The sequence below is a fragment of the Podarcis bocagei genome, assembly GCF_964188305.1.
Source record: "Podarcis bocagei genome assembly, chromosome: 12".
NCBI classification, from domain to species: Eukaryota; Metazoa; Chordata; class Lepidosauria; order Squamata; family Lacertidae; genus Podarcis; species Podarcis bocagei.
In genome coordinates this window covers 14,196,489-14,220,962 of record NC_138137.1, presented here as the reverse complement: position 1 = coordinate 14,220,962, position 24,474 = coordinate 14,196,489, and the positions used below count along the sequence as shown (strand labels likewise).

Here is a 24,474-nt window from a genome sequence, read left to right as displayed (position 1 = left end):
ACAACTATTAAAGATGCCCTTTCCTACTCTCTTTGGTGGCTTTTATTTATGTGGACATCGCCACCCTTCTACCTCTCTTTAGAGTTCTCAAACAGAAGTCATTTATACAGTATAGGGGTTTTTTGCAGCAGGTAATTGCGTTAAAATCCAACTGGTCATCAAATTGCATTGCACTCTATAAACAACTTTCTTTGTTCTTCTGCAAAAGTGGTATCAATATATCCATATTGAAACATATTCCTGAAGTGCTCAAGGTGTTGCTACTGTTTTTCCAGCAATAGATTTTGCAGGGAAAGAGTCTGCGTACTTGTATACTTCTGAATTATTATTATTATTAATTATTTTTATTTAATTTCTTTAAATAATTATTACAAAATATAAGCAAAGTATTAGAAATACATCCATCCATCTATATTTCAGATAACCACACATATATAAAAAGAACAAAAGAACAAAAGATAAAAAAGAAGTAAAGAAGAAATAAAAAAATACAGAGGAAAAAAGAAGAAAATTTGGAAGAATTTTTTCCAAATTTATTCTACAAATATTTCAATATGAAAATAATAATAAAATTTCATTGATTGACTTCCATCGCTTACACTGCACTTCCTATATACATTTTAAGCAAGATTGTATCTGTTATTCCTTATTTTTCCCATACTATCTCCCACAAATATTCTAAATAAATTTTCTAAATCTTTCATAAATCTATTCTAAACACAACCAATACCTTACATTTAATCTTTGTCTACATAAAGTTTATCCTATCAAAAAACAATTGTGGTCTTTTCATGATTAACCTGGGTTTGCGGTATTTAATATGGAGGATAACAGGACCCCTTTGGGCCATAATGAATGACCCCAATGAAGCATGTAGAACAAATGTGCCTATTGATTGGGTGTGCACAAATATCTAAACTGATGAAACTGTGAAAAAGATCTTACTCACTAGATGTCACTCTACTCCTTCAAATCTCAGATTGTGGTTAAGTCAGCCAGGGATGTTTTTCACTGTAAGTCAGAATCTCCACTCAAATAAACAAGGAATATTCGGTGGTATGTTGGAGGGGATGCCAGGAAACAGGGAATTATGTTCACATGTGGTGGGGGGGGTGTAAATATGTACAATAAAGTACAAATATGTACCTTTTTTTGGCAAGGGGTGTTTAAGGAGATAACAGAAATCATTGAGTTAAAGCTGACGAAAAGTCCAGAAGTAGCATTATTATCAATTTACGATGGCGTGGAAGGTTCACAGGCTATGAAGGACTTGCTCACAAATTTATTGACAGCTGCATGAATTATTATAGCTAGGAAGTGGAAGGGGCAAGCAGAATAGAAAATGGAAGAGTGGTATAAAGAGATGTGGGATATAGCTATTAATGATAAATTAGCATGTGCCATTAAGGTAAGATGGGGAATATGCAGGTGAAATTATTTTGAGGAGATATGGAGGGTGTCTGTAGAATTTGTACTGTTAAAATGGAAAGGGATCAAATCATCGCAAGAGGTGTTGAAATTTTGGGAGGTTGGATAGTTACAATGGAATGGTCTCGGTGGTGGAGTGCACATTTTTATTCTTATTTATTTATGATTATTACTTTGTCAAAATAAATAACAGTTTTTTAAAAACCCACAAAAGTAGGGGGGGAAATAATCTCCACTTTCTCCCCTTTCATAACATAATCAAATATTTGTTCTCCTGTGTTTTCCCTGTGCTTTTTCCAGTCTCTTTTGAGAACTCACAAAGCCTCGGTTGTTTTGGTAGGTGGGGTGGAAAACTGAACAGCAGTAGTATGATTGCTGCAGGCATAGATTTTTTTTGGCAAGGTAGTTCCACTCTTTCTGAAGGGGCGTAGTTTTGACATGCGCACCTTGATCCAAACGATTCCAAAGTGCTCCAGTTCAGGGGAACAGATTTGGGGACGGAAAGTAGCCTGTTGGTTCCTGCTTAATCGTTTTGGAGGCTAGGTGAAAAACCCTTCTTACCTAAACAGCTACCCCTTGAGTCATCAACCTTGGGGCGGGGGGGGGGGGGAATCTAAGGAGCTACCTGACCACAACTGCAGTAAGGTTTCTAATTGCAGCCTGGCCTTAGGCATGTTTCCTGCAAAGTAAGTCCTAATGAGTTCAAAGGATCTAACTACAGTTTCCAAAGAGTAGTAAAGGTAAAGGGACCCCTGACCATTAGGTCCAGTCGGGGCTGACTCTGGGATTGCGGCGCTCATCTCGCTTTATTTGACAAGGGAGCCAGCATACAGCTCCTGGGTCATGTGGCCAGCATGACTAAGCCACTTCTGGCAAACCAGAGCAGTGCACAGAAATGCCGTTTACCTTCCTGCCAGAGTGGTACCTATTTATCTACTTGCACTTTGACGTGCTTTTGAACTGCTAGGTTGGCAGGAGCAGGGACGGAGCAATGGGAGCTCACCCCGTTGCGGAGATTCGAACAGCCAACCTTCTGATCGGCAAGTCCTAGGCTCTGTGGTTTAACCCACAGCGCCACCTGCATACCTTTCAAAGGGTAGAAGTCAACTACATTTTACTCAGAGCAGACCAATTGAAATTAAGGATCAGGTAAATTCATTTCAGCACAGTGGTACCTCAGGTTAAGTACTTAATTCGTTCCGGAGGTCCGTACTTAACCTGAAACTGAAGCACCAATTTAGCTAATGGGGCCTCCTGCTGCTGCTGCGCCGCTGAAGCACCATTTCTGTTCTCATCCTGAAGCAAAGTTCTTAACCTGAAGCACTATTTCTGGGTTAGCAGAGTCTGTAACCTGAAGCTTATGTAACCTGAAGTGTATGTAACCTGAGGTACCACTGTAGGTCTGAGTAGCATTTAGTTGAATGTCACTCATAGAATCTTACCTTAAAGATAACCAAATTTATTATGGCATAAGAAGAGACTACGGTCCATTTATTTAGATGCATCTTTTTTTGGGGGGGGTGTACACACACGCACACACTCGCACACACATGGCTTGTGGAGATAAGGAGCAAACTTAGTGAGAGGACTTTGGTATAACAGTTGGTTCTGTGGCCGGCCCTACCATTGGGCAGAATAAAGCAACCACCTCAGCCAACAGTTATGATGAGTGGGGTGTGATGGTGAAGTGGGCAAGGGCTATGAGGAACTTAAAGAACGTTTTTCTCACTTGCCTTTATATTTTTAACTATATGCTCCTCAGATTCATTGGGCAAGGCTCCCACCTTTGACATGAAGCATTCTTGCTTCTTCTCCTCTCCTTGAAACATTGAACCTAGGAAGAGCCTGTGTACGTTACTGCTGTACATTACTTTAACAAGGGCAAACACACTCAGTGGGAGAGGTGAGGGAAAGAGCAGCCACCATTATGGGCAACTAACTCATTACCTCAGAAAGTTTAGATATGCCCAATGTTACCTTTCTGTAAGGCCCTGAACCTTTAAGTGCAGGTTGGTAGTGAGGCTTCCTTTAAACTTTCAAAATGGGTTATGAATTTCCTCAGCACTGTAAGTTCCCCACTTTTTTGGGTTGATACCTTTTTTTGTTATAAAGGGCTCTAAATTTTAGTTCCTGAGCATGACAACTTCTGAGAAAACTGCTGTGGAGCTGAGGTAAATGTGAAAATGTTGTTTCTGCTCCTGTCAGCGTGAAGCTCCAGCTTCAGGAGGCCACATCTCAAAAGACATTTCTGTGGAAAGTTTGCGCTATATGTTATTAATTTCACGACACTTCTGTAAATGATATCATTTTTGTGAAATCCATATTGATGTCCTGATATTCATGTTATTTACCTCTGTATAAAAACTTTGCTGTGAGTCCCTCCAGAGACCTTTGCTAAACAAACTAAATAAATTAAGGTCGGAGTTAAACAATACAAACTTAAAGCATTTGCAGATGACTTGGTTTTGACATTACAGGAGCCAACACCTAGTACTAAGAGGGCTTTGGAAGTAATCCAGGATTTTGGGCAGGTGGCAGGTTTTAAACTGAATAAGTTAAAAACTAAGGTTTTGGAGAAAAATTTGATGCCGATAGAGAGAGAGAGGTTTCAGAAAGAGACAGATTTAACATTAGTAAAGAAGGTAAAATACCTGGGGGTGAATATGACTTCTAAGAATGTGAATTTATTTAAAGATAACTATGAGAAATGTTGGACAGAAGTGAAAAAAGACTTAGAAATTTGGTCGAATTTGAAGCTTTCCTTGCTGGGTCGAATTGCTGTTATCAAGATGAATGTATTGCCGAGAATGTTATTTTTATTTCAATCATTGCAAATTATTGACAAGATGGATTGTTTCAAGTGGCAAAGAGATATATCTAGATTTGTCTGGCAGGGCAAAAAGCCCAGAATAAAATTTAAGATACTTACTGATGCTAAAGACAGAGGGGGGTTTGCCCTGCCAGACTTGAAACTTTATTATGAGGCAGCAGCCTTTTGCTGGCTGAAGGAATGGCTGCTTCTTGAAAATACAGATGTTTTGGATCTTGAAGGGTTTGACAACATATTTGGGTGGCATGCATATCTGTGGTATGGCAAGGTAAAAGCACATAAGGCATTTAAAAACCATATTGTCAGGAAAGCATTGTTTAATGTCTGGATAAGATATAAAGACTTTTTGGAGAGTAAAACTCCAAGGTGGCTATCACCTATGGAAGCGAAAGCTCTGAAAAAACTTAATATGGAGGCCAAATGGCCAAAATACTGGGAAATTTTAGAACAGGAAGGTGACAAATTGAAATTACAGAGTTATGACAAGCTCAAAGAGAAGGTGCGAGACTGGCTACATTATTTTCAAATAAGAGAGGTTTATAATTTGGATAAAAAAATTGGTTTCCAGGTGGAAAAATCAAAGTTAGAAACAGAACTGTTAGAACCCAATGCTAAGATATTATCAAGAATGTACAATCTGCTGTTGAAATGGAATACCGAGGAAGAAACAGTAAAATCTGCAATGATAAAATGGGCACAAGATATAGGATATAATATTATGTTTGCTGACTGGGAGAAGTTGTGGACCACTGGGATTAAATTCACGGCATGTAATGCCTTAAGAGAGAATATTATGAAAATGATGTATAGGTGGTACATGACTCCAGTCAAGCTTGCAAAAATCTATCACTTGCCGGATAACAAATGTTGGAAATGTAAAGAAATTGAAGGTACATTCTTTCACCTTTGGTGGACGTGCCCAAAGACTAAGGCTTTCTGGGAAATGATCTATAATGAAATGAAAAAGGTATTTAAATATACCTTTCTGAAGAAACCAGAGGCCTTTCTCCTGGGCATAGTTGGCCAATCGGTGTTAAAGAAGGATAGAACTTTTTTTATGTATGCTACAGCAGCAGCAAGAATTCTCATCGCAAAGCATTGGAAGACACAAGACCTACCCACTCTGGAAGAATGGCAAATGCAATTAATAGACTACATGGAAATGGCGGAAATGACTGGCAGAATCCAAGACCAGGGAGAAGAGTTGGTGGAAGAAGATTGAAGGAAATTTTAAATTTATTTACAGAAACATTGCAAAATTTTTGAATGCTGATGACGTTGAAATGAATAGAAGGGGTTTTAGCAACAAGGTAAAATGTAAGATGGGATTGATAATAGAGAAACTAAATTGGATATGAATTTGCTGAACCAATTTTTTAAAAAAGGGATACAAAAAAGGGAGGCATGAGGAAGTCAGGAAAATAAGTTAACTAAAGATGAGAGACTAAAAAAAGAGGGAGTTTTGTTTTTTCTTTATGTGTTTTTCTTTTTTCCCTTTCTTTTTGTGTTTAATGTTTGTATTTTTGTATTTTGACTTTGTATTTCTCTGTTTTTGTACTTTGTTGAATTCTTTCATTGATAAAACTTAATAAAATATTAATAATAATAAAAAACAAACTAAATAAATTAAATAGTTACATCTGTGCAGCTACAATGGTGCAGCTACACATCACAAAAATCCTGTTGCCCTAGAGTTTGCTATTCATATGTGAAAGCACCCCCATTTTGTTCTTATTTTTCAGGAAAAGATTATGGCAACGTGTCCTTTCCTTAGAGCCATGCAATATAATTTCCATTTCCCTCAAACAACCAGGTACACTCTGTTCCTCTCTTGCAAATCTTAGATGCCCTGTATTAGCTAAAGGGCATAATCCTGACCATAATGGATGCCTATGATGTCTGTGTCCAATTTCTGCTAAGGGCAAATGTTACTATGGTCCATTGGCGGTTGGGTCTGTTTCTACAATATTATGTACCTCAGCTTTTAAACATTCTCTTCTTCAATGAACACTTAATCTATGGAGATAATGGTATTGTGCTGTGCTGATGTCCTCCTTGACTGACCATGATTATTTGCCCATACGAATACTTCAATTGGCCATGAGATTATGCATCTGTACAGAATATCTTCTTCTTAATCATTTTTATTGGTTTTAAACATACAAAGTTATAAGCGAAGAATCGTAAAGTATATTCATATAGAGATTCCTCCAAATCTCAGGACTTCCTCCATCCCCTCCACGGGGTCCCATTTTAAACATTTAATACTGTACTACATATACTTCCACACTCCAATGTTTATATCAAACCATATTATCCATGGTAATTTTAACACTACAAGTAAAGTTAAAATTCTGCTTTTGTTTCCATCTGCTTACAGTGGTCTCCTAATTTCCCCCCATACTTTTATAAAGTTTTTGTCCTCTTGGTTTCTGACTGTTCTTGTCAGTATTGCCATCTCGGCATAGTCCATCAGCTTGCTTTGCCACTCTTCTCTGATAGGGACTTTGTCTTCTTTCCATCTTTGGGCTAGTAGCATCAGGGCGGCTGTTGTTCCATACATAAAAAGTCTTTTCTGCTCCTTTGGTATGTCGGTACCTATAACTCCTAATAAAAAGGCTTCTGGGTTCTTAACAAAAGTTATTTTCAGCACTTTTTAAATTTCATAATATATCATCTCCCAGAAAGCTTTTATTACCTTTCATGTCCGCCACATATGATAAAATGTACCTTTTTTCATTTCCAGCAGATATTATAACTTGTCCTATACATTTTTGCATACAATATCTTCTAAATAAAAGGTAAAGGGACCCCTGACCATTAGGTCCAGTCGTGGCCGACTCTGGGTTGCAGCGCTCATCTCGCTTTATTGGCCAAGGGAGCCGGCGTACTGCTTCCGGGTCATGTGGCCAGCATGACTAAGCCGCTCCTGGCGAACCAGAGCAGCGCACGGAAACGCTGTTTACCTTCCCGCCAGAGCCTAGATAGATACCTATTTATCTACTTGCACTTTGATGTGCTTTCGAACTGCTAGGTGGGCAGGAGCAGCAACGGAAGCTCACCCCATCGCGGGGATTCGAACCGCCGACCTTCTGATCGTAAAGTCCTAGGCTCTGTGGTTTAACCCACAGCGCCACCCACGTCCCTTTTATCTTCTAAATAGGTTTGGGTTATTGTTACCACCATCACTGACATACCTTTACCCTGAGTGACAACAAGTGTGGTGGGTGAGTGGCGTGTTTCTCCCCTCCTGGCAGCAATGCCACTATGTTTGCTTATTTATTTAGAAGATTTGCACCCCACCTACCACTGGATTGAGTGGTCCTCAAGGCAGCTAGCAAAAGACCGTAATAACATGAATGCATATACACAAACTGAGCTGGGGATGGCAAGGGGTTGGGGTAAGCTTCCTGCAGCTATTCCTTCTCTGGCCAATTGGAAAGGTCTAGGCTCACCTTCAAACTTCAAACTACCATGATGTTCTTCCTGGAGGCCTGAGACTGCAACCTCCCCATTATCTTTGGTTCCCTGCCCATAAGCAGAGACCTAAGTGTCCTTCCTTTTGGAGAAGCAATGGGGCACATCCCCCAGGCAAGTGTGGTCCTCTAGGCCTACAGAATTTGGCATCTCCTTCTCAGTCCTTGACTGTATTACAAAAAGACATAAATCAGTAGCCTTCAAGTTAAACTCCAAGATCAAATTTACAGATAGTCTCCACCCCTTGATTTGCTCTTTATAAAACACAACTTTCTCCCTTTCCACCTTCACTAACGGGGAGTAACGGGGTCAGTGATGCATCTGTGGCACGGTTTCAATAGCTGCGGCTTCGCCTTCTTCATCCTGTTCTTGGGTCTCCTTCTCCCAAGTATCACAGGAAGGGAACTGAAGCATGTTGTAGTGGTAAGCATGAGGTCTTCTTTTCATTGCTAACAATGACCTTGACAGTGTAGATCTTTGCTGTTCTTCTTTCTAAATTATGTTCCTGTGAATAATTTTATGCATTTTGACATGCTAAGTAGAATTTTTTTCAGAAGGTTTGTTTTTATGAGAAAATTTCTGAGCTTTTTCTCTTCCCTCCCCCCTTAAAAAAGACCACTAGGAATATCCCACCCCTACCCCCTATTTCTAACCATATTTTGTGGTTGCCATCTTTCCATTTTTCCCATCCCACACAATGCTTTTGATGAATGATGCTAAGTACCACCACACACAAAAAGCATTGTTTAAAGGACAGGGTATAAAATGTCTAAACGAGCAAGCAAGTATACAAACCAGAGCTTGAACAAGAATATTGTCTGATTGAATTTAAACTCTTGGTTTTTCTGGTCAGCTTTATGAAGAACACACAATGGGCAGTGCATTCAATATTTCACTTGACATCTGAATGTCAATGCCCAACTGTCAGCAGATTTTGCAATGCATGTTTTCTGAATATAAGAAAATGTTATATTCCCCTTTTGCTTCCTTTTTCCAACTGTACAGCACTAAAGTTGCATGCAAACTATCACTTATTCTTAGCAGCACACAACAGTATTGTTGACAGTCTTCCTTTTGTAGATACCCACCCTCAAAGTCTGTTAGCTCTAGAATAGGGCTTCCCGGACTGTGGTCCATGCCCTTCCTTCAGGTGGCCTGCAACATGTCCTCATGGAGTATTTGTGATGATTTTGAATACTTATTTTCTTTCTTCCATTTTTTTCAGTTTGAATTATATGAAATGCAAAGTGTAGTACAATAAGATATAAGACATGAAAGAAGCACTAAAAATATAATTAAAAATTATACAGCACAGAGCAGATTGCAAGCACTGCAGTAGTTAATAAAAACCATTAAGTGGTCCACCAAGACCATCAGCAGTTTTCAAATGGTCCAGGAGAAACCACTGCTCTAGAAATTCCTGATGTACATTGTGTTCTCTCAAAAGGACAAAAAACTAAATTCAAAATACAGCTGCATTAGCAAATCCCCTTCAACCTCTCCCCCCTGCACAGAATTGCAAAGGCACAGGACCGCTAGGAGATATTCTGGCGGCTTTTTCATAGTGCATTTCTCCGATAGACGAAGGCTATAATATTATAGCCACTTACTTAAAAAGCAGGACCTACTGAAGTCAAGTCATTGGGACTTCTGAGTAGACAGGTATGGGGTAATGTTGTGAGAGGGTTGTGTGCTTCACATTTAGAGTGGCAGTGTCAGGACTGGTCGTTGTCCTCTTCAGATCACCACACAAACGCTTCTTGTTCTTTTATAGATTTTTATTGTGTATTAACAAAATAATCTTATAAACAGTTCTTAACTATTATTCCTCAGAGTCACTTATTTCAGATACCTTCTGAGCTCTGCTTCTCCGTGACCAGTCACCCTCAAAATGGCGAAGGCGCCTTTCCCTTCGTTTTCCCGTTCTTTTTTCTAACCTCCTGGCTAGAGCTGGCCTGTATCTCCCCTCCTCCCAATCTGAGCTAGAACTTAACCCTTGCCTTTCCTGGGAACAGCCGGTCCCTCCCTGTTGTTCCTCTTGCTCCCTTCTATTAGATTCACTGCTTTCCCTACCCCCTTGGGGAATGCTTTCTCCCTCTGATAAACTGGAAACTTCTAACTCTTCCCTGACATCACCCCCTCCCCTAAGCCCCCCTTCCTCCTCCTCGCTCTCCTCTGTTTCTGAAGGACCGAACCCTATGAACTCTTCTTCCTCGCTATCTATATCTTCAAAAAATTCTTGAAGATGCCAGTTATGGGGTTTTGGCTTGTGGGGATATTTTCTATGAAATTCTCTCTGCAATTCTGGAACGTTAATTTTTTCTGCTGGTTCCCATGAGTTCTCAGACTCATCTAACCCTTTCCATGCAACCAAATACTGTAATTTCCTTCTACTTATTCTCGAGTCTAATATCTCTTCCACTTTGGTCTCCTCTTCCCCCATCATGGTGGGAAAAGGAGGTGGTTCCCTTGAACTTTGATACTTATGCGCTGGTACAAACACTGACAATAAAGATCTATGAAATACAGGGTGTATTCTCATATTTTCAGGTAAATGAAGCTTGAAAGCAACTGGGTTAATTTGAGCCTTTACTTGGAAAGGTCCCAGTCTCCTTGGTTCTAGCTTTTTACACCTCCCTCGTATTGGTAGTCCCTTGGTAGACAGCCATACCCAGCTCCCTACTTGGATTTCTTCCCCAACTCGCCGGTGCCTGTCTGCAGCTCTCTTGTAAGCCTCTTTAGCTTCTTCCAAATCCTCTTTCAATATCTCATGAATGCACCTCAACTCCTCTATCATTTCTTCTGCTGCTGCTACTGCTAACTGCTCCTCTTGACCTGGGAATGCCCTTGGGTGCAAGCCATAGTTTGCCACAAATGGGGCTCTGCCCGTAGATACATGCATTGCATTATTATACGCAAACTCTGCTAGACTCAACTTCTCTAACCACCCGCTGTGCTGATAACCAGCATAACACCTCAAATATTGTTGTAGTGTTGCATTTGTTCTTTCAGCTTCCCCATTGGTTTGCGGGTGTCTCGCCAACGTGAGGCTTAGCTCCACATCTAGTAACTGCATTAACCTCCTCCAAAATTGTGATGTAAATTGGGCCCCTCTATCTGAAATGATTTGTGATGGCATACCATGCAACCTAAAAATATTATCTAAAAACATCTTTGCAGTTTCCTGCGCGGTCGGAATTTTGGCACATGGTATGAAATGCGCCATCTTGGTTAGCATGTCAACCACCACAAAGATCACTGTATGCCTATGCGATGATGGTAGATCCGTTATAAAATCCATAGACACCACATCCCAAGGCCTTCCCGGCGTAGGCATAGGTTGTAACAACCCTGCAGGAGCTGCTCTGGGTGCCTTGGCTCGTTGACATACTTCACAACCTCTTATATATTGCGTTACGTCCTCCCTCAACTTTGGCCACCAGAACTGCCGTGTGATCTGATACAGGGTCTTTTCTCTACCAAAATGTCTTGCAGTCGGGTTATCATGATGTTGCCTCAACACTCTACCTCTTAATTCACCTGCAGGTACATACAGCACCCCTCTCCTGTACAACAATCCACCTTTTTCCTTGAAACCTTCCTCTTCCCCTCTACCTTTTCTCAGTTCCTCCATTTTCTTTTGTGCAAACTCATCTGTTGCTGTCAATCGCTGGAATTCTCTGCCGTCCACTGCTACGGCTGCACCCCCCACTGATCCGATCTCAGCATTTCTCGCAACCTGGGAGGTGCTTCTCCTTCCATATACTCAGGTTTGCGTGATAGCGCATCTGCACGAACGTTTTGATGCCCAGGTATGTACTCAAGCCTAAAATTATACCCAGCAAAAAATTCCGCCCACCTAATTTGCCTTTGGTTTAGCTGTCTAGCAGTTCTCCAATACTCTAAATTCTTATGATCTGTTTGTACCACCACCTGATGTGACGCCCCTTCCAAAAAATGTCTCCACACTTTAAAGGCAGCATGCACAGCTAAAAGTTCCTTATCAAATATGGTGTAGTTTTGTTCTGATTGATCTAATTTTCTAGAGTAGAATGCACAGGGTCTCCAGTCCCCTTCCTTGTCCTGTTGCAGGAGAATGGCCCCAATAGCCCTATCAGAGGCATCAGTTTCTACCTTCATATGTTTACTTGGATCTAGGTGCATAAGATATTTTTCTGAAGCAAACACTGCCTTTAATTTATCAAAGGCCTTCTGTGCTTCCTCAGACCATCTGAATGTCCCCTTGCCTCTTAGACAATCAGTCAGTGGTGTTGTGATTTTGGAGTAATTACCTATGAATTTACGGTAGAAATTAGCAAATCCTAAAAACCTCTGTAGTTCTTTCTTAGTTTTAGGTGCCTCCCACTCCACCACTGCCTGAACTTTACTGGGGTCCATATGCACCCCTTTGTGTGAAATGCAATATCCCAGGAACTCCACATTTTGTGTGTGGAACTTACACTTTTCTAACTTCACATATAACCTGTTGGTCCTCAATCTCTCTAACACCTGCGTGACATGTTTACATGTTCTTCCATACTTTCACTATATATTAAGAGGTCATCTAAATAAGAGACACAGAACTGATCCAGTATACCTGCCAAGACGTGATTGATGAAGGTTTGAAATACCCCTGAGCCATTTTGCAAGCCAAAAGGAATTACCAAGAATTCAAATGCACCATACTTAGTACAAAAACTGGTTTTCCACTCATCCCCTTCTCTGACCCTTATCAGATTATATGCTCCTCGTAGATCAAGCTTGGTAAAGACTTTGGCTGACCTTACTCTCTCTAAGAGGTCATCTATACGTGGCAGTGGGCACACGCGAGGCTTCATTTGGCTATTAAGGATTCTGAAGTCACATACTAATCTCGGTGCCCCTTCCTCCCCTTTCTTTTTGACAAAAAAGACAGGAGCACCCCCCGAGGCCGTGGACTCTCTAATAAAACCTCTCTGCAAATTCTTTTGCAGGAACTCCCTCAATGCTGCAGATTCTACTTCCGACATGGCATATATCTTGCTTGGTGGCAACTGTGCCCCAGGGACTAGATCTATCTTGCAATCATAGGGCCTGTGTGGTGGAAGTTTATCCACTTCTTTTTCACAAAAAACATCCCGATAAGCAATATATTGTGATGGAATCTCACTTTCATTCCCCATCAACTTCCCTTCCACCTCTGCTCCCATTACTTCCACCGAGATTTTCCCCTTTTGCCCCAAACAATGTGTCATACAATAGATCAAACCAAAAACCAAAGACCTTTGATGCCAGGCAATCACTGGATTGTGACGATTGAGCCAACTCATGCCCAGGACTATCGGGTGCCCAGCTAGTTTGGTCACATGAAATGCCCTGGTCTCTGAGTGATGACCCATATCCATTCTCATTGATGGAGTCTCGTAAGTCACTTCTCCTGACAGTAGTGGTCTGCTGTCGATTGTTTTCACTCATAGTGGGAAATTCAAAGGTAACAAAGCGATCTTGTGTTCCTGTACCAATTTCTGGTCTATGAAATCTGCTGACGCTCCTGAGTCTAACAGCGCCTCTACCTGGACCCTACGTCCATTGGGTAGTTGTAGTTGCACCTTCACCGTTCCTGGGATAGGTGGTTCCGCGTGAGAGCCTTCTATTGTTCCTCCACCCGGCTGCAAGCTCCCATTTCCAGCCGGGGACATTCTTTTCCCTGATGCAGTTCCTTTGGGCAATTGTCTTCTCCCATGTCTGCTCCAGATAGAGACTCCCATCCTTTACGATTGCGACATTGTCGTGCTAGATGCCCTGGTTTTCCACAGACAAAGCAACGCCTCGTGTCTCTTCCTCTCCCTGCATTTCCTCTTACCATGGACGAGGTAGTAACTGGGAGGGGTCTGGCTGCCCCTAATTCCATGGGCTCTGGCCGCTCTCGTCCTGGCACGTTGCCAATTCTGCTTTCTGTACTTTCGATATTGTTTTCCCGCCATCGCGGTCTCCATTGTTCCTTCTTTTCACTCGCCCTCCGTTCTATGTGTAGGCTCAATTGCAGACACGTTCGGACCAGAGAGTCCAAGGAACTAGGTTCTGGCATTTGGGTCAATTGGTCTAAAATCTCATTATTCAGTCCTTCCCTAAAAAGGGCTGCAACTGTTGGGGAATTCAGATCCCATTTTAATTTCTGCACCAGCAAACTAAAGTTGGACCAATAAACTCCCACAGTGTCTTTTCCTTGTCTCATTCTCAACAGCTGCCTAGCTGTGGTTGTTTCATGCGCAGGGTCTAAGAAAACCGTGTCTAGATACTGCAGAAACATTTGTAGATTTCCTAGGGCGGCATCCCTTCGAGATATTAGGGGTATAACACAGTCCTTAGCCCTCCCTTCCAAGAAATTAATCACATAAGCAACCTTCTCTTGCTCAGATTGAAATTCTTTATCCTTTATCTCAATTATGTAAGAAATTTCTGTCTTGAAAGCCATTTATTCAGAGGTTTCTCCCTTGAAGCTACGTGGACGTACAGTAAATGTTTTACTCACTCTGTTTCCCTGTGTCACTTGCAACATGGTTCTATGTTCTCCCAATGCTGCCAATAGTACGTCGACTTGACTTTTCAACTGTAAGTTCTGTTGCCATCAGTCCTGTCATGTTAGCTGGAGCGCTGGGGTTTCTCCTTGCCCAACTGGCGCCACAGCTCCCTCCATTTTGGCTTCTTCTTTACATATAGTGAAGAGGTGCAGAGCAGAAGGTATTCTGTCAGGACTGGTCGTGGTCCTCTTCAGATCACCACACAAATGCTTCTTGTTCTTTTATAACTTTTTATTGTGTATTAACAAAATAATCTTATAAACAGTTCTTAACTATTATTCCTCAGAGTCACTTATTTCAGATACCTTCTGAGCTCTGCTTCTCCGTGACCAGCCACCCTCAAAATGGCGAAGGCGCCTTTCCCTTCGTTTTCCCGCTCTTTTTTCTAACCTCCTGGCTAGAGCTGGCCTGTATCTCCCCTCCTCCGAATCTGAGCTGGAACTTAACCCTTGCCTTTCCTGGGAACAGCCAGTCCCTCCCTGTTGTTCCTCTTGCTCCCTTCTATTAGATTCACTGCTCTCCCTCCCCCCTTGGGGAATGCTTTCTCCCTCTGATAAACTGGAAACTTCTAACTCTTCCCTGACAGGCAGCAGGGCAGCTAATATTTCATTCTGATAGATTGCATCCAATTCTATTTTCTTGAAAACTAATGCAATCTTCAAAACATTTCACCAGGTTTACCGGCATGGCGACAGAAGCCCTCTTTCAACTTTTCCCACTAACGAGGTCAAGGAAGATGTCTGGCCACAAGGATATGGACAGCTCACAACGGTCTGATAATGCTCTAAGAAATGAAAACGTATTTTGTTGATTTGATTGCCTTTATATAATACTCATTAAGATACTAATTATTAGTTTTATTATTTTATTTAACGGAATGGCTATACTGCTCAAACGTCCAAATCTCTACAAAGCTTCTGAAACTTCTGAAACGTTGTTATTTATTATTTCAGGCTCCAATAATAGCAATGCCCATTTCAGTACAATGTACACAAACAGTAATATAATTTATGTATGGTCCACTAACCCAAATTACAGAATGTTAACTACATAAATTTATTTATTTATTTTTTTAAAAAAAGGCAAAGAGCAATCATAGTCTAAGGTCAATTGCAGCATTTAGAAATTTTGCAACGTTCTAATCCGTGTGCTGCGCTGGTGCCGGCTCGCCAGAGCAGCTTCGTCACGCTGGCCACGTGACCCGGAAGTGTCTCCAGACAGGGCTGGCCCCCGGCCTCTTAAGTGAGATGGGCGCACAACCCTAGAGTCGGACACGACTGGCCCGTAAGGGCAGGGAGGTACCTTAATCTTTTGCTGCTGTTGAGCATGGGTTCCATCTTCCTCACCTCAAACTGAGTCCTTAGAAACGACACTTCCTCATGAGGTAGTGTTGTTCCAAGAATATTGCTGTGGGCAAGAAGGGAAAAGCCATGCATCAAGCAGGATGTGGAATGGCAACAAAACATTGTTTAGAAGAAGAAAACCTGATGCCACCATCATAAGCCCCCGCTCAATGAAGAGCAGTGAACATTTTACTCCCAGGCTGCAAAAGTTGCCAAAATGCAACTCCCACTATCATAGTCCGCCATTTGGGCTGTGAATGTAAATGGCATTCATAACCCAGTTCTAGAACAATGCCAGTGATCTGAGAGCTACAGCCATATCAGCACACATCCATAACTTGTAACAGAATCTGGTCCAGCCTCTTTTTTCAGTCTTGGAGACCTGCCACAAATTTAGATGTTAACCTTGTTCTCCTGGTGCTGCGGAAAGGAACAGGCCAAAATCCAGAGCTTAGCTTTTTCATGATGATGTAATGTACACCCAACACCGCGAGCCTAGAATACACAAAGTCTTCCTTTATCCTTTGAAATAGTCAGAAGTAGCTTGGAGGGGACGGTAAATTGCATCTATGAGTTTTACATGCATACTTTTCCTTTTCCTTTTTCCCACAGCGTGGAATGCGACAGCAATACTTGTTGGGTCAATTCATAAAGGACAGATATAAGGACTTCTTAAGTGATGAATACAAGCGAAAGGAAGCAAGTATTGGAACTAACTTCCCCGTTTTCTCAGCAATAACATTTATACTAATATAATGTTAGGGTCAAACTATGATAATAATAATAATAATAATAAAATAAAATTTAAAAAATTATTTATATCCTACCCTCCCCAGCCGAAGCCGGGCTCAGAGCGGCTAACAACAGTAAATGTAACACAGTTTACATAAAATCACATTCAATTAATTGAAATACATTCTAAAATCAATTCATTCTAAAATGCCGCTTAGCTATGGGTGTGTTTCCCCATGCTTGTTGGATTGGGACAAGCAAATAGAAGCAGAAGTGTAGTGATTTCCACCATGTGTTCAAAATTTACTCATAATTGCAATCCCCACAAGCCTAGCAGCATCCGCAGTGACTTTCCATCGCCAACCTTTCCCCTCCTTACAATGGCTACTATGATCATTGCAGCAGAGAGGGCGAGAGAAGGTGAAAGACCCTGTCTTTCCTTTCCCGTGTCCTCCTGGTTCTGTCCCTCCCCTCCCACTGGATTTCCAGTTAGGAGATGGGGCACAGACAGAAAAAGAAGACAGCAGTCACCAGAACAGCAACCCTGAAAGTGGGTTGGTGTGGGTATGCAAGTTAGATCTAAACCTCCCCCTGTGGAAAACAACCATCTAGGATCAAAACAACAATACCATCCTGAGCCACTCTTTCATTTTTTCCTTCTCAGATTTATGTCCGAAGTACAGATTATGATCGAACCATTATGAGTGCTCAAGCCAATCTGGCCGGACTCTTTCCTCCTAAAGGAAACCAAATCTGGAACAAAGAGATCGCTTGGCAACCAATTCCAGTTCATACTGTGCCACTTTCAGAGGAAAGGGTAAGGAAATGTGTGGTATTTTTAACCTTTTCCACTCCCAGTTCAATGGAAACATGGCAACCTGAGAGGTGAATATTTCACTTAAATAGAGAGATAAATGCACCAGCAGAAGTTACAGTGTGCATTAAAATCCCTGCTCGGAGGGGCACACTTGACCCTTGCTGCAGTCACACTCAGACTCTGAGTAAGGAAAATAAGAATGTGAAGTTTATTGTAGGAAATATTTGTTGGATACCACAGATCCTAGGTGCAGCTGAGGTAAATGTACAAAGAACCATGCTTGCTCTTCCATCTCTGCAGTAGAGCGAGAAAGGAAAAATAACTCCTCTCAATGGTGGGGTGAAGAAGGAGGAAGTGAGGTCAGCAGCCCTGAGAGTATCAGTCTGAAGAAAGGTCAGCACTGAAAGTCTAGCAAACATGGAGGCTCTACTTTCTATCTCCATGCAAACCCACCAAGCCTTTAGCACAAGCCTCCCCTGACCAAGGCAACTTTTTGCAACAGAAAAAGTGGAAGTTGTAATCACACGCTACTGACTGGTTGCTCTTCAAGCATCTTCCCACTAATAATCTGAATTTAGGATGGACATATGTATTATACACAGGCAGATGACAATATGAGGAGGTCTTTTTAGCTGATATGTTTCATTTCATTTCATTAGTTGTTGCATTATCCTGTTCGCGCTCCATGTCCAAAGTTCGGTCAGCTTCTAAAGGAAACTTTTGGATCCAAAACAGTCCAGGAAAAACTGAAAAGTCAAATGGTAAGAAATGGAAAGGGGAAATCTTATGGCTGCAATCCATGCGAGTAAATCCCACTGAAATCAATGGTGCTTACTTCTGAGTAGACATACCTCAGAATGTGCTGCGAATGTCTGATAAGACAGCCAAATGCCTTTTGTTTCTTGATGTGACGTCTATTATAAACCGTTTTTCCTCATTATAAATTTGCTATTGTTTTGCTTACAGGTCCTTTTAGCAGGTGCAAGTCAAACTGACTTCCATGGGCTGCTTAAAACTGGAGATGAATCAACCGTCTCTCTGAAATTACAACCTGTGCACTGTGCAGCTTTGAAATGTTTTATTTTTCATGTTCCTGCCTGCTTGTAAAATAAAGCGAGAATCAATTTTCCCAAAGGGGGCAATGAAAGAGGTCTGGGCGGATTGCCTTGTTGGCTGTGGGGAGCAGGCCGTGGCGCTGCCAAGTTTGCAGGGGGCATGCACAAAATGCCAACTGGGGCCTCTCCTGCTCACTTTCCCTCTCCCTCCACCCCTCTGCCCTGGTTGGTTACTGCTCTCCACGTCCTTTTCACTAGCAAAAGGGAATGAAGGGGTCTCTTGTTCTTTGGGAGCAAAAATGAAAGAGAATGGGGTTCTTTTGTTCCTTTCCTCCTATCCGCTCTGAAGTGGAAAAATAAAATTCAGGACAGATGTAGAAATGTCCATGGGGGGTTGCGTTCCTGGCGCCCATGCGCATTGCTGGAGCATGCATAAGCCCACCCCACCTCATTAAACCCCATTATGCCCACACTCCCACCCCGAAGATCCGCAACAATGAGTGTGTGCACAGAGGTGCATCAATCGGACACACGTAAAATGGCCGCTGTCTGTACTATTTCACAGATGTGGAACACTGAGACTGGTGTCACTATCACCAGTTGTCAGGAGCACTTTTCTTTCAAAGCAGCCAGTAATTTCCTTTGACCAACTGTTCCCACCTGTGGTAAGGAGGACTGCAGAGATAAGACGGGCTTTGGCCGAATGTGGATTTTTCCAGCCTGCGGTAGCATCCCACCTGGAAGTAGTAAGAGGTTGGAAGTGTCCGTACTGGCAAATTCAAGTTGACTGGAGCTCAACAAAGCCACCATTCATATCCTATGTCTCCAAGGCAATCTAAATCTTTCCCACCTCGCAGTCGAAATGACCATTGCGTGGGTCTGCCTTTGAAGGCTCTTCCGAAGCTGTTACCTGACTGGTGCAGAACAATGGCAGTCAATTTTATTTCTGCTGCTGTCTTCAGGGGCCATTGAGCATGCTCCAAAGCACTCTGGTTGCCTATTAACGTCTTTGTTATGTACTGAGTTGAATAGGATCCAAAATGCAGCCGTCTGATTGGTCCTAGAACAATAGGATTCAGAATGCAGCAGTCTGATTGGTCCTAGAACAATAGGATTCGGAATGCAGCAGTCTGATTGGTCCTAGAACAATGCAGCAGTATGATTGGTCCACAGGAGCCACCCTATCCAGCTCCAGGCGGAAGTGAATCCGCAACCTGATTGGCCTACAGGAGAATCCCGGAATTAACCAATCACGTGCGGCCCATTTTGTAAATAATGTATATAAAGCAGACATTTGGGGGTAACTTTCATTCCTCACTATTATGAGCTGAATAAAGAGCATGAAATCCACACTCGACTCCGAGTATATTTCAGTCTTGTTTGCCAATAGCTTTCAATCCCCTTGTGCTCCTTAGGATCAAGCTCTGAAAGCCCACCATTTAATTCTGTCCTCTAAGATTGGGAGCTATTGCAGCACCCCCCACATTATGGAACTGGCAGGGCAAATACTCTGCCCCATTAAAAAATGGCAGTCACTGCAGGATCAGGCCCTACCATTCCTTTGCACTTACTGGTTCATTAATCCTTCTGCTCTTTATCTTTCAGCCATTTCTAGGTCAATTAGCATCTAACCTGGGATACGATATGAAGGCTCTTCTGGATTTTAACAGTCACAAACTCTGGAATGCGTACGATGCTTTACTTGTTCAGGTAATTTCTAGTAAACCTATATGAAACTCATTCATCCCCAACAAAACAGACCAAGGGGTTTAGGACAAGGTCAGGTGGCACATGGCAGATAAAAGCCACACTTGTGGCAAGGTCATTAATGATCCTGCTTTCAATATTATTTGTGCTGGAGGCTGTTGTAACCATAGTAGCAGAAGCTGCAGTGGTCCAAGCTACTGTTTACATTGTGGATGAGGAACCATTTTCAGCTTCAGGGACGCATTTCCATCTAGGAAACCTTCCAAGGTAGGACCACGTATCAGTGGTGGTTTTAGGGGGCAAGGTTGTGTAGAGCTATAAATGTACATTTTACCTTTGTGCGGTTCTCAGCCTGTGGGTCCCCAGATGTTGTTGGACTACAACTCCCACCATCCCTGAGCTCTGGCCTTGCTAGCTAGGGGTGATGGGAGTTGTAGTTCAACAACATCTGGGGACCCACAGGTTGAGAAAGGCTGGTATACACACACACAAAACCACACACACACACCTCTCTATGCTCCATATAAGAGACATTATCAGAAATCAAAGACACATTTCAGCCAAGCTAAAACACCCCTTTGGTTAGGCAGAGGCCTATTCTCCCCCCACAAAAAGGGGAACTTCTAGACTGAGTTCATCAACCCAGTTGGGACTGTGTGTTTTTTTTCTTTAACTGCCATAGACATGGGGCTGGGAGAGGAGACCTCAAAAACCTATGTAGTCTAATTCTAATCCTACAATTGTGGAAATTTATTTAGACCAAATCCCCTCTCATTGTAATAGGGTTTTATTGGCCGGCTGTGAGCCATTTTGTGTGGGCCCCAATGTGGCATGGAATGGGTTTTCCTATATAGAAACATGAAAGTCTGTGAAACAACAGAACAGATGAGAGTGAGAGAGCAAAGGCGTGGCTGACAGATGAATCACCACCCGCTTTTATTTCTTTTTAACTGTAGGAAAAACATAAGCAGTTCTTACCAGCCTGGGCTACTGACGAAGTCATGGACAATTTGAAAGATCTTTTGGCATTTTCCTTAAATGCAATGTTTGGGATACATGAAAGAGAAAAGAAATCACGACTACAAGGAGGTAAGAAAAAGCAAAACAAAGCCCACATCTTTCTGTGCTGCGTGCCTCATGTGTAGACACAAAGGCTGGAATTAGACTCATTAAAGAAACATCTCAGGAAAACGCATTATAAAGCTTAAGGTGGGAAGTCACATTGCCAAAGCGTCCAACTCTACAGCGCCAACTGGTGTCTCAATGTTACAGCGCATTTAAAACTCTCTTTCTTTCTTTCTTTCTTTCTTTCTTTCTTTCTTTCCTAATGTAGCTGAGTCAGAAGTCACATTCCTAGGTGTATATAGACCATCTCAGCACACATATAGTATACCCTTCAACTGTCCCAATTGAATTGGGAGTATTCCTAGAATGTTAGAACTTCTCTGCCCCAGCTGGAAAAAAAGTCTTTGCCAATTTACTTTAACAATTGGTTAAAGATAAAAGGGCTTCTTGTTTTCACCAGCATTTGTATTCCTTTCCATCACCATTAAGGTCTCCTTGTGAAAGATATTTTGAATAAGACGACAGAGGCTACTAAGTCCACTGATGGAAGAAAAATGTTAATGTATTCAGCTGTAAGTATGAACATTTAAAATTGACCAAACCTTCTGTAGCTCGCATTCTCCTGCTACTTTTTGGCTCCCCTCTTTAAGCAGAGTATTTGGAAATGAGATTTGTCTACTCAAGTAACATTATGCACATCACATCTTTTAAAAACAGGGTTGAAAAACAGAGTGTCACTTTTTACTTTGAAGGGGAAACAGTTATGCTCTTGATGAGTCGCCCTACCCTCCTGGTCTGGATTGGGCCACATTCTGTTCATTATCTTTGGGGGGGCTGTAGGGAGAGATTTGGGTAGGAAAACTGCATAGCCCTCCAGCCCAAATCAGGGTCCCAACACAGCTCATGTTCCTGCAAAATAAAAGTAATTACACAGAGAAAGAGAGAGAGATGATTGACATAAGGTTTCATCGATACTGAAGGCAGCCTCAGAGCTACAAATGTGAAGAAACTACATGTTAAAATACTAAATTAGCTGGCTGACTGCACATTTCATTCCCTTTAGTGCCTGCTTGGATTATTTGCAAGCATGATCCCTTTGCAATATCACATGTCCTAAAGACCATAATGAGGCCCTTGTCTAAAACGGCATCTTTTAAACTAGCAGAGTCTGAGATAAGAACTCTCTTTCTATATATTCATATATACACATATGTACACACAGAAAAACTTCTGTCATAAAAGTTATAAGGAATTCTTTTTTCTCCCTTTTATAGCATGATACCACAATAGTTGCTCTCCAAGTAGCACTCAATGTTTTCGACGTAAAGCTACCTCCATATGCTGCCTGCCTGTTTTTTGAGCTATATAAAGAAGACAGTGGGTAAATATGAACTCGTATATTCAATAATTATCAGTGATTTATTGGGTAAGCATCTGCAAATTCACTCATCTTCTCAAACACAGTATTTCTTCTCAAAATTCCTGCACTTCTGAAATGGGTCAAAAATCAGTTGCGTTCCCTCTGCGTTTGAGCTTGACATCTGGCTGTTCAAAATGCTATTGAAAAATTATTTCATAGCTGAGTGGGTGAGGTGTGCATACCTTTGAACAACCAGGCAGCTTGCGACAAAGGGCTGGTTTTGCTTCTTTAAGTAAATCCCATCAAGATGATTAGCATTCAGTCGAGAAAATCAGCAACTTGTCTTGAGCCTTCCGTGGTTAGCAGTACAGAAGTCCACCCATCTTATCAGAAGACTTCTCAGATCAGTTCTTATGAAATGGAAGTGAGACCTAGGTGATATATGGCTGCATCTTGTAGAAATGACTTCTTCTTTCTTTGGCGATCACTCATAGCCGAGTAAGATTGTCTTACATAAACACGGTTTTAACAATGAATCCACAAGTGACTGTGGAGGCCAATTCTGGATCCACATGTCCTTCCACAGTGGGGACATTGGTTTCCAGGCGGGAATTGATCACAGTGTGGATTTGCCAAGTATGCCTTCCTCCTAGCATGTTTCTCCCTTGCATCCTGAGTTCAAGCGTCTTCAAAGCCCATGACACCTTTGGTAAAGGCTGTTCTCCAACTGGAGCGCTTGCAGGCCAGTGTTTCCCACTTGTCAGTGTTTATACTACATTTTTTTAGATTTTCCTTGAGACAGTCTTTAAACCTCTTTTGTTGGCCACCAGCATTACGCTTTCCATTTTTAAGTTTGGAATAGAGTAGTTGCATTAGAAGACGATCATCAGGCATCCGCACAACATAATGCTCTTAATGACCTACATTTCTTCTTTTCAGTGAGTTCACCATTGAGATGCACTATCGGGCCCAAAAAAATCTTCCACCCCAAGCTCTTGTTTTACCGGGCTGTGAAGCGGCTTGCCCCTTGCAGAAGTTTAAAGAACTGGTTTCTCCTGTCATACCAGAGGACTGGCAAGCAGAATGTAATAGTTAATGTAGGATGGCATCATAAATGAGAGGTAAGATAGGTAGCAGGGTTGATACCAACACATATAAAACCAATGCATCAATGTTCAATTTCTCAGCTTGACCTTCCTCACAACACCCCTACGAGGTAGATGAGAATGAATGGCCCAAGGTCAAACAGTGCACTTCATGAGGCTACCTTTGACCGTGACTCGGAAACTGCAACTAATCCCGAATGTGGCAGCTAAATTGGTGTCTGGGAGCGGCCGCAGGGACCATATAACACCAATCCTGAAAGACCTGCATTGGCTTCCAGTATGTTTCCGAGCACAATTCAAAGTGTTGGTGCTGGCCTTTAAAGCCCTACATGGCCTCGGCCCAGTATACCTGAAGGAGTGTCTCCACCGCCATTGTTCACTAAGGTCCAGCTCTGAGGGCCTTCTGGCAGTTCCCTCACTGCAAGAAGTGAGGTTACAGGGAACCAGGCAGAGGGCCTTCTCAGTAGTGGCGCCTGCCCTGTGGAACGCCCTCCCATCAGATGTCAAGGAAATAAACATCTATCTGACTTGAGAAGAGACGTTAAGGCAACCTTGTATAGGGAACATTTTAGCATATGATGGCCTCCTATGTTTTTATATTTGGGGAGGAAGCCCAGGACAACCAAGTCAGATGAACGGGGTACAAATATTATTATTATACAGGTACACATATGTATATATAACTTATAATAACTATATGTGTATTTCCCGAAAAATATATTTCTAAATGATGGCAGTGTTGTTGGCCTTTTGACATGTTGCTATTGTCTCTCGTCTTCTACCAGGGTGAAAAGTAAAATCAAAGAAAAGGCAAATGAGGAAATTAACATCCCCAGGAAGGAAAGTGAACAGCAAATAAGTTGTAGGACACCAGAAACACTGCATGACTGTTGATGCTTCCGTGTGATTCTCATTATTAGGATTTTCATCTTCTCAGAAATTATTATGATCAAATAAATATCAAGCAAACAGATTCAAAAATTGACTTGAAAAA

At 41.9% G+C, this 24,474-nt stretch overlaps 1 protein-coding gene across 4 annotated transcripts in view; it reads left to right on the top strand.

The window, feature by feature from the left end:
• LOC308570119 (prostatic acid phosphatase-like) overlaps nt 1-24,474 on the top strand; it is a 269,185-nt gene extending 244,711 nt beyond the window's left edge. The window contains exons 2-12 of one of the 4 annotated variants that reach the window (XM_081164844.1): nt 2,836-3,599; nt 14,971-15,094; nt 16,251-16,337; nt 17,035-17,187; nt 17,847-17,948; nt 19,848-19,952; nt 20,906-21,038; nt 21,504-21,586; nt 22,289-22,395; nt 23,314-23,495; nt 24,266-24,474. In XM_081164844.1, coding sequence (XP_081020970.1) covers nt 3,565-3,599; nt 14,971-15,094; nt 16,251-16,337; nt 17,035-17,187; nt 17,847-17,948; nt 19,848-19,952; nt 20,906-21,038; nt 21,504-21,586; nt 22,289-22,395; nt 23,314-23,470 — 1,086 coding nt within the window. In that variant the 5' untranslated portion in view covers nt 2,836-3,564 and the 3' untranslated portion in view covers nt 23,471-23,495; nt 24,266-24,474. Of the gene's footprint in view, nt 1-1,738; nt 2,115-2,355; nt 2,578-2,835; nt 3,600-6,141; nt 6,156-14,970; nt 15,095-16,250; nt 16,338-17,034; nt 17,188-17,846; nt 17,949-19,847; nt 19,953-20,905; nt 21,039-21,503; nt 21,587-22,288; nt 22,396-23,313; nt 23,496-24,265 lie in introns of those variants that run through there. The other 3 variants (XM_081164845.1, XM_081164846.1, XM_081164847.1) reach the window with 3 other exon arrangements.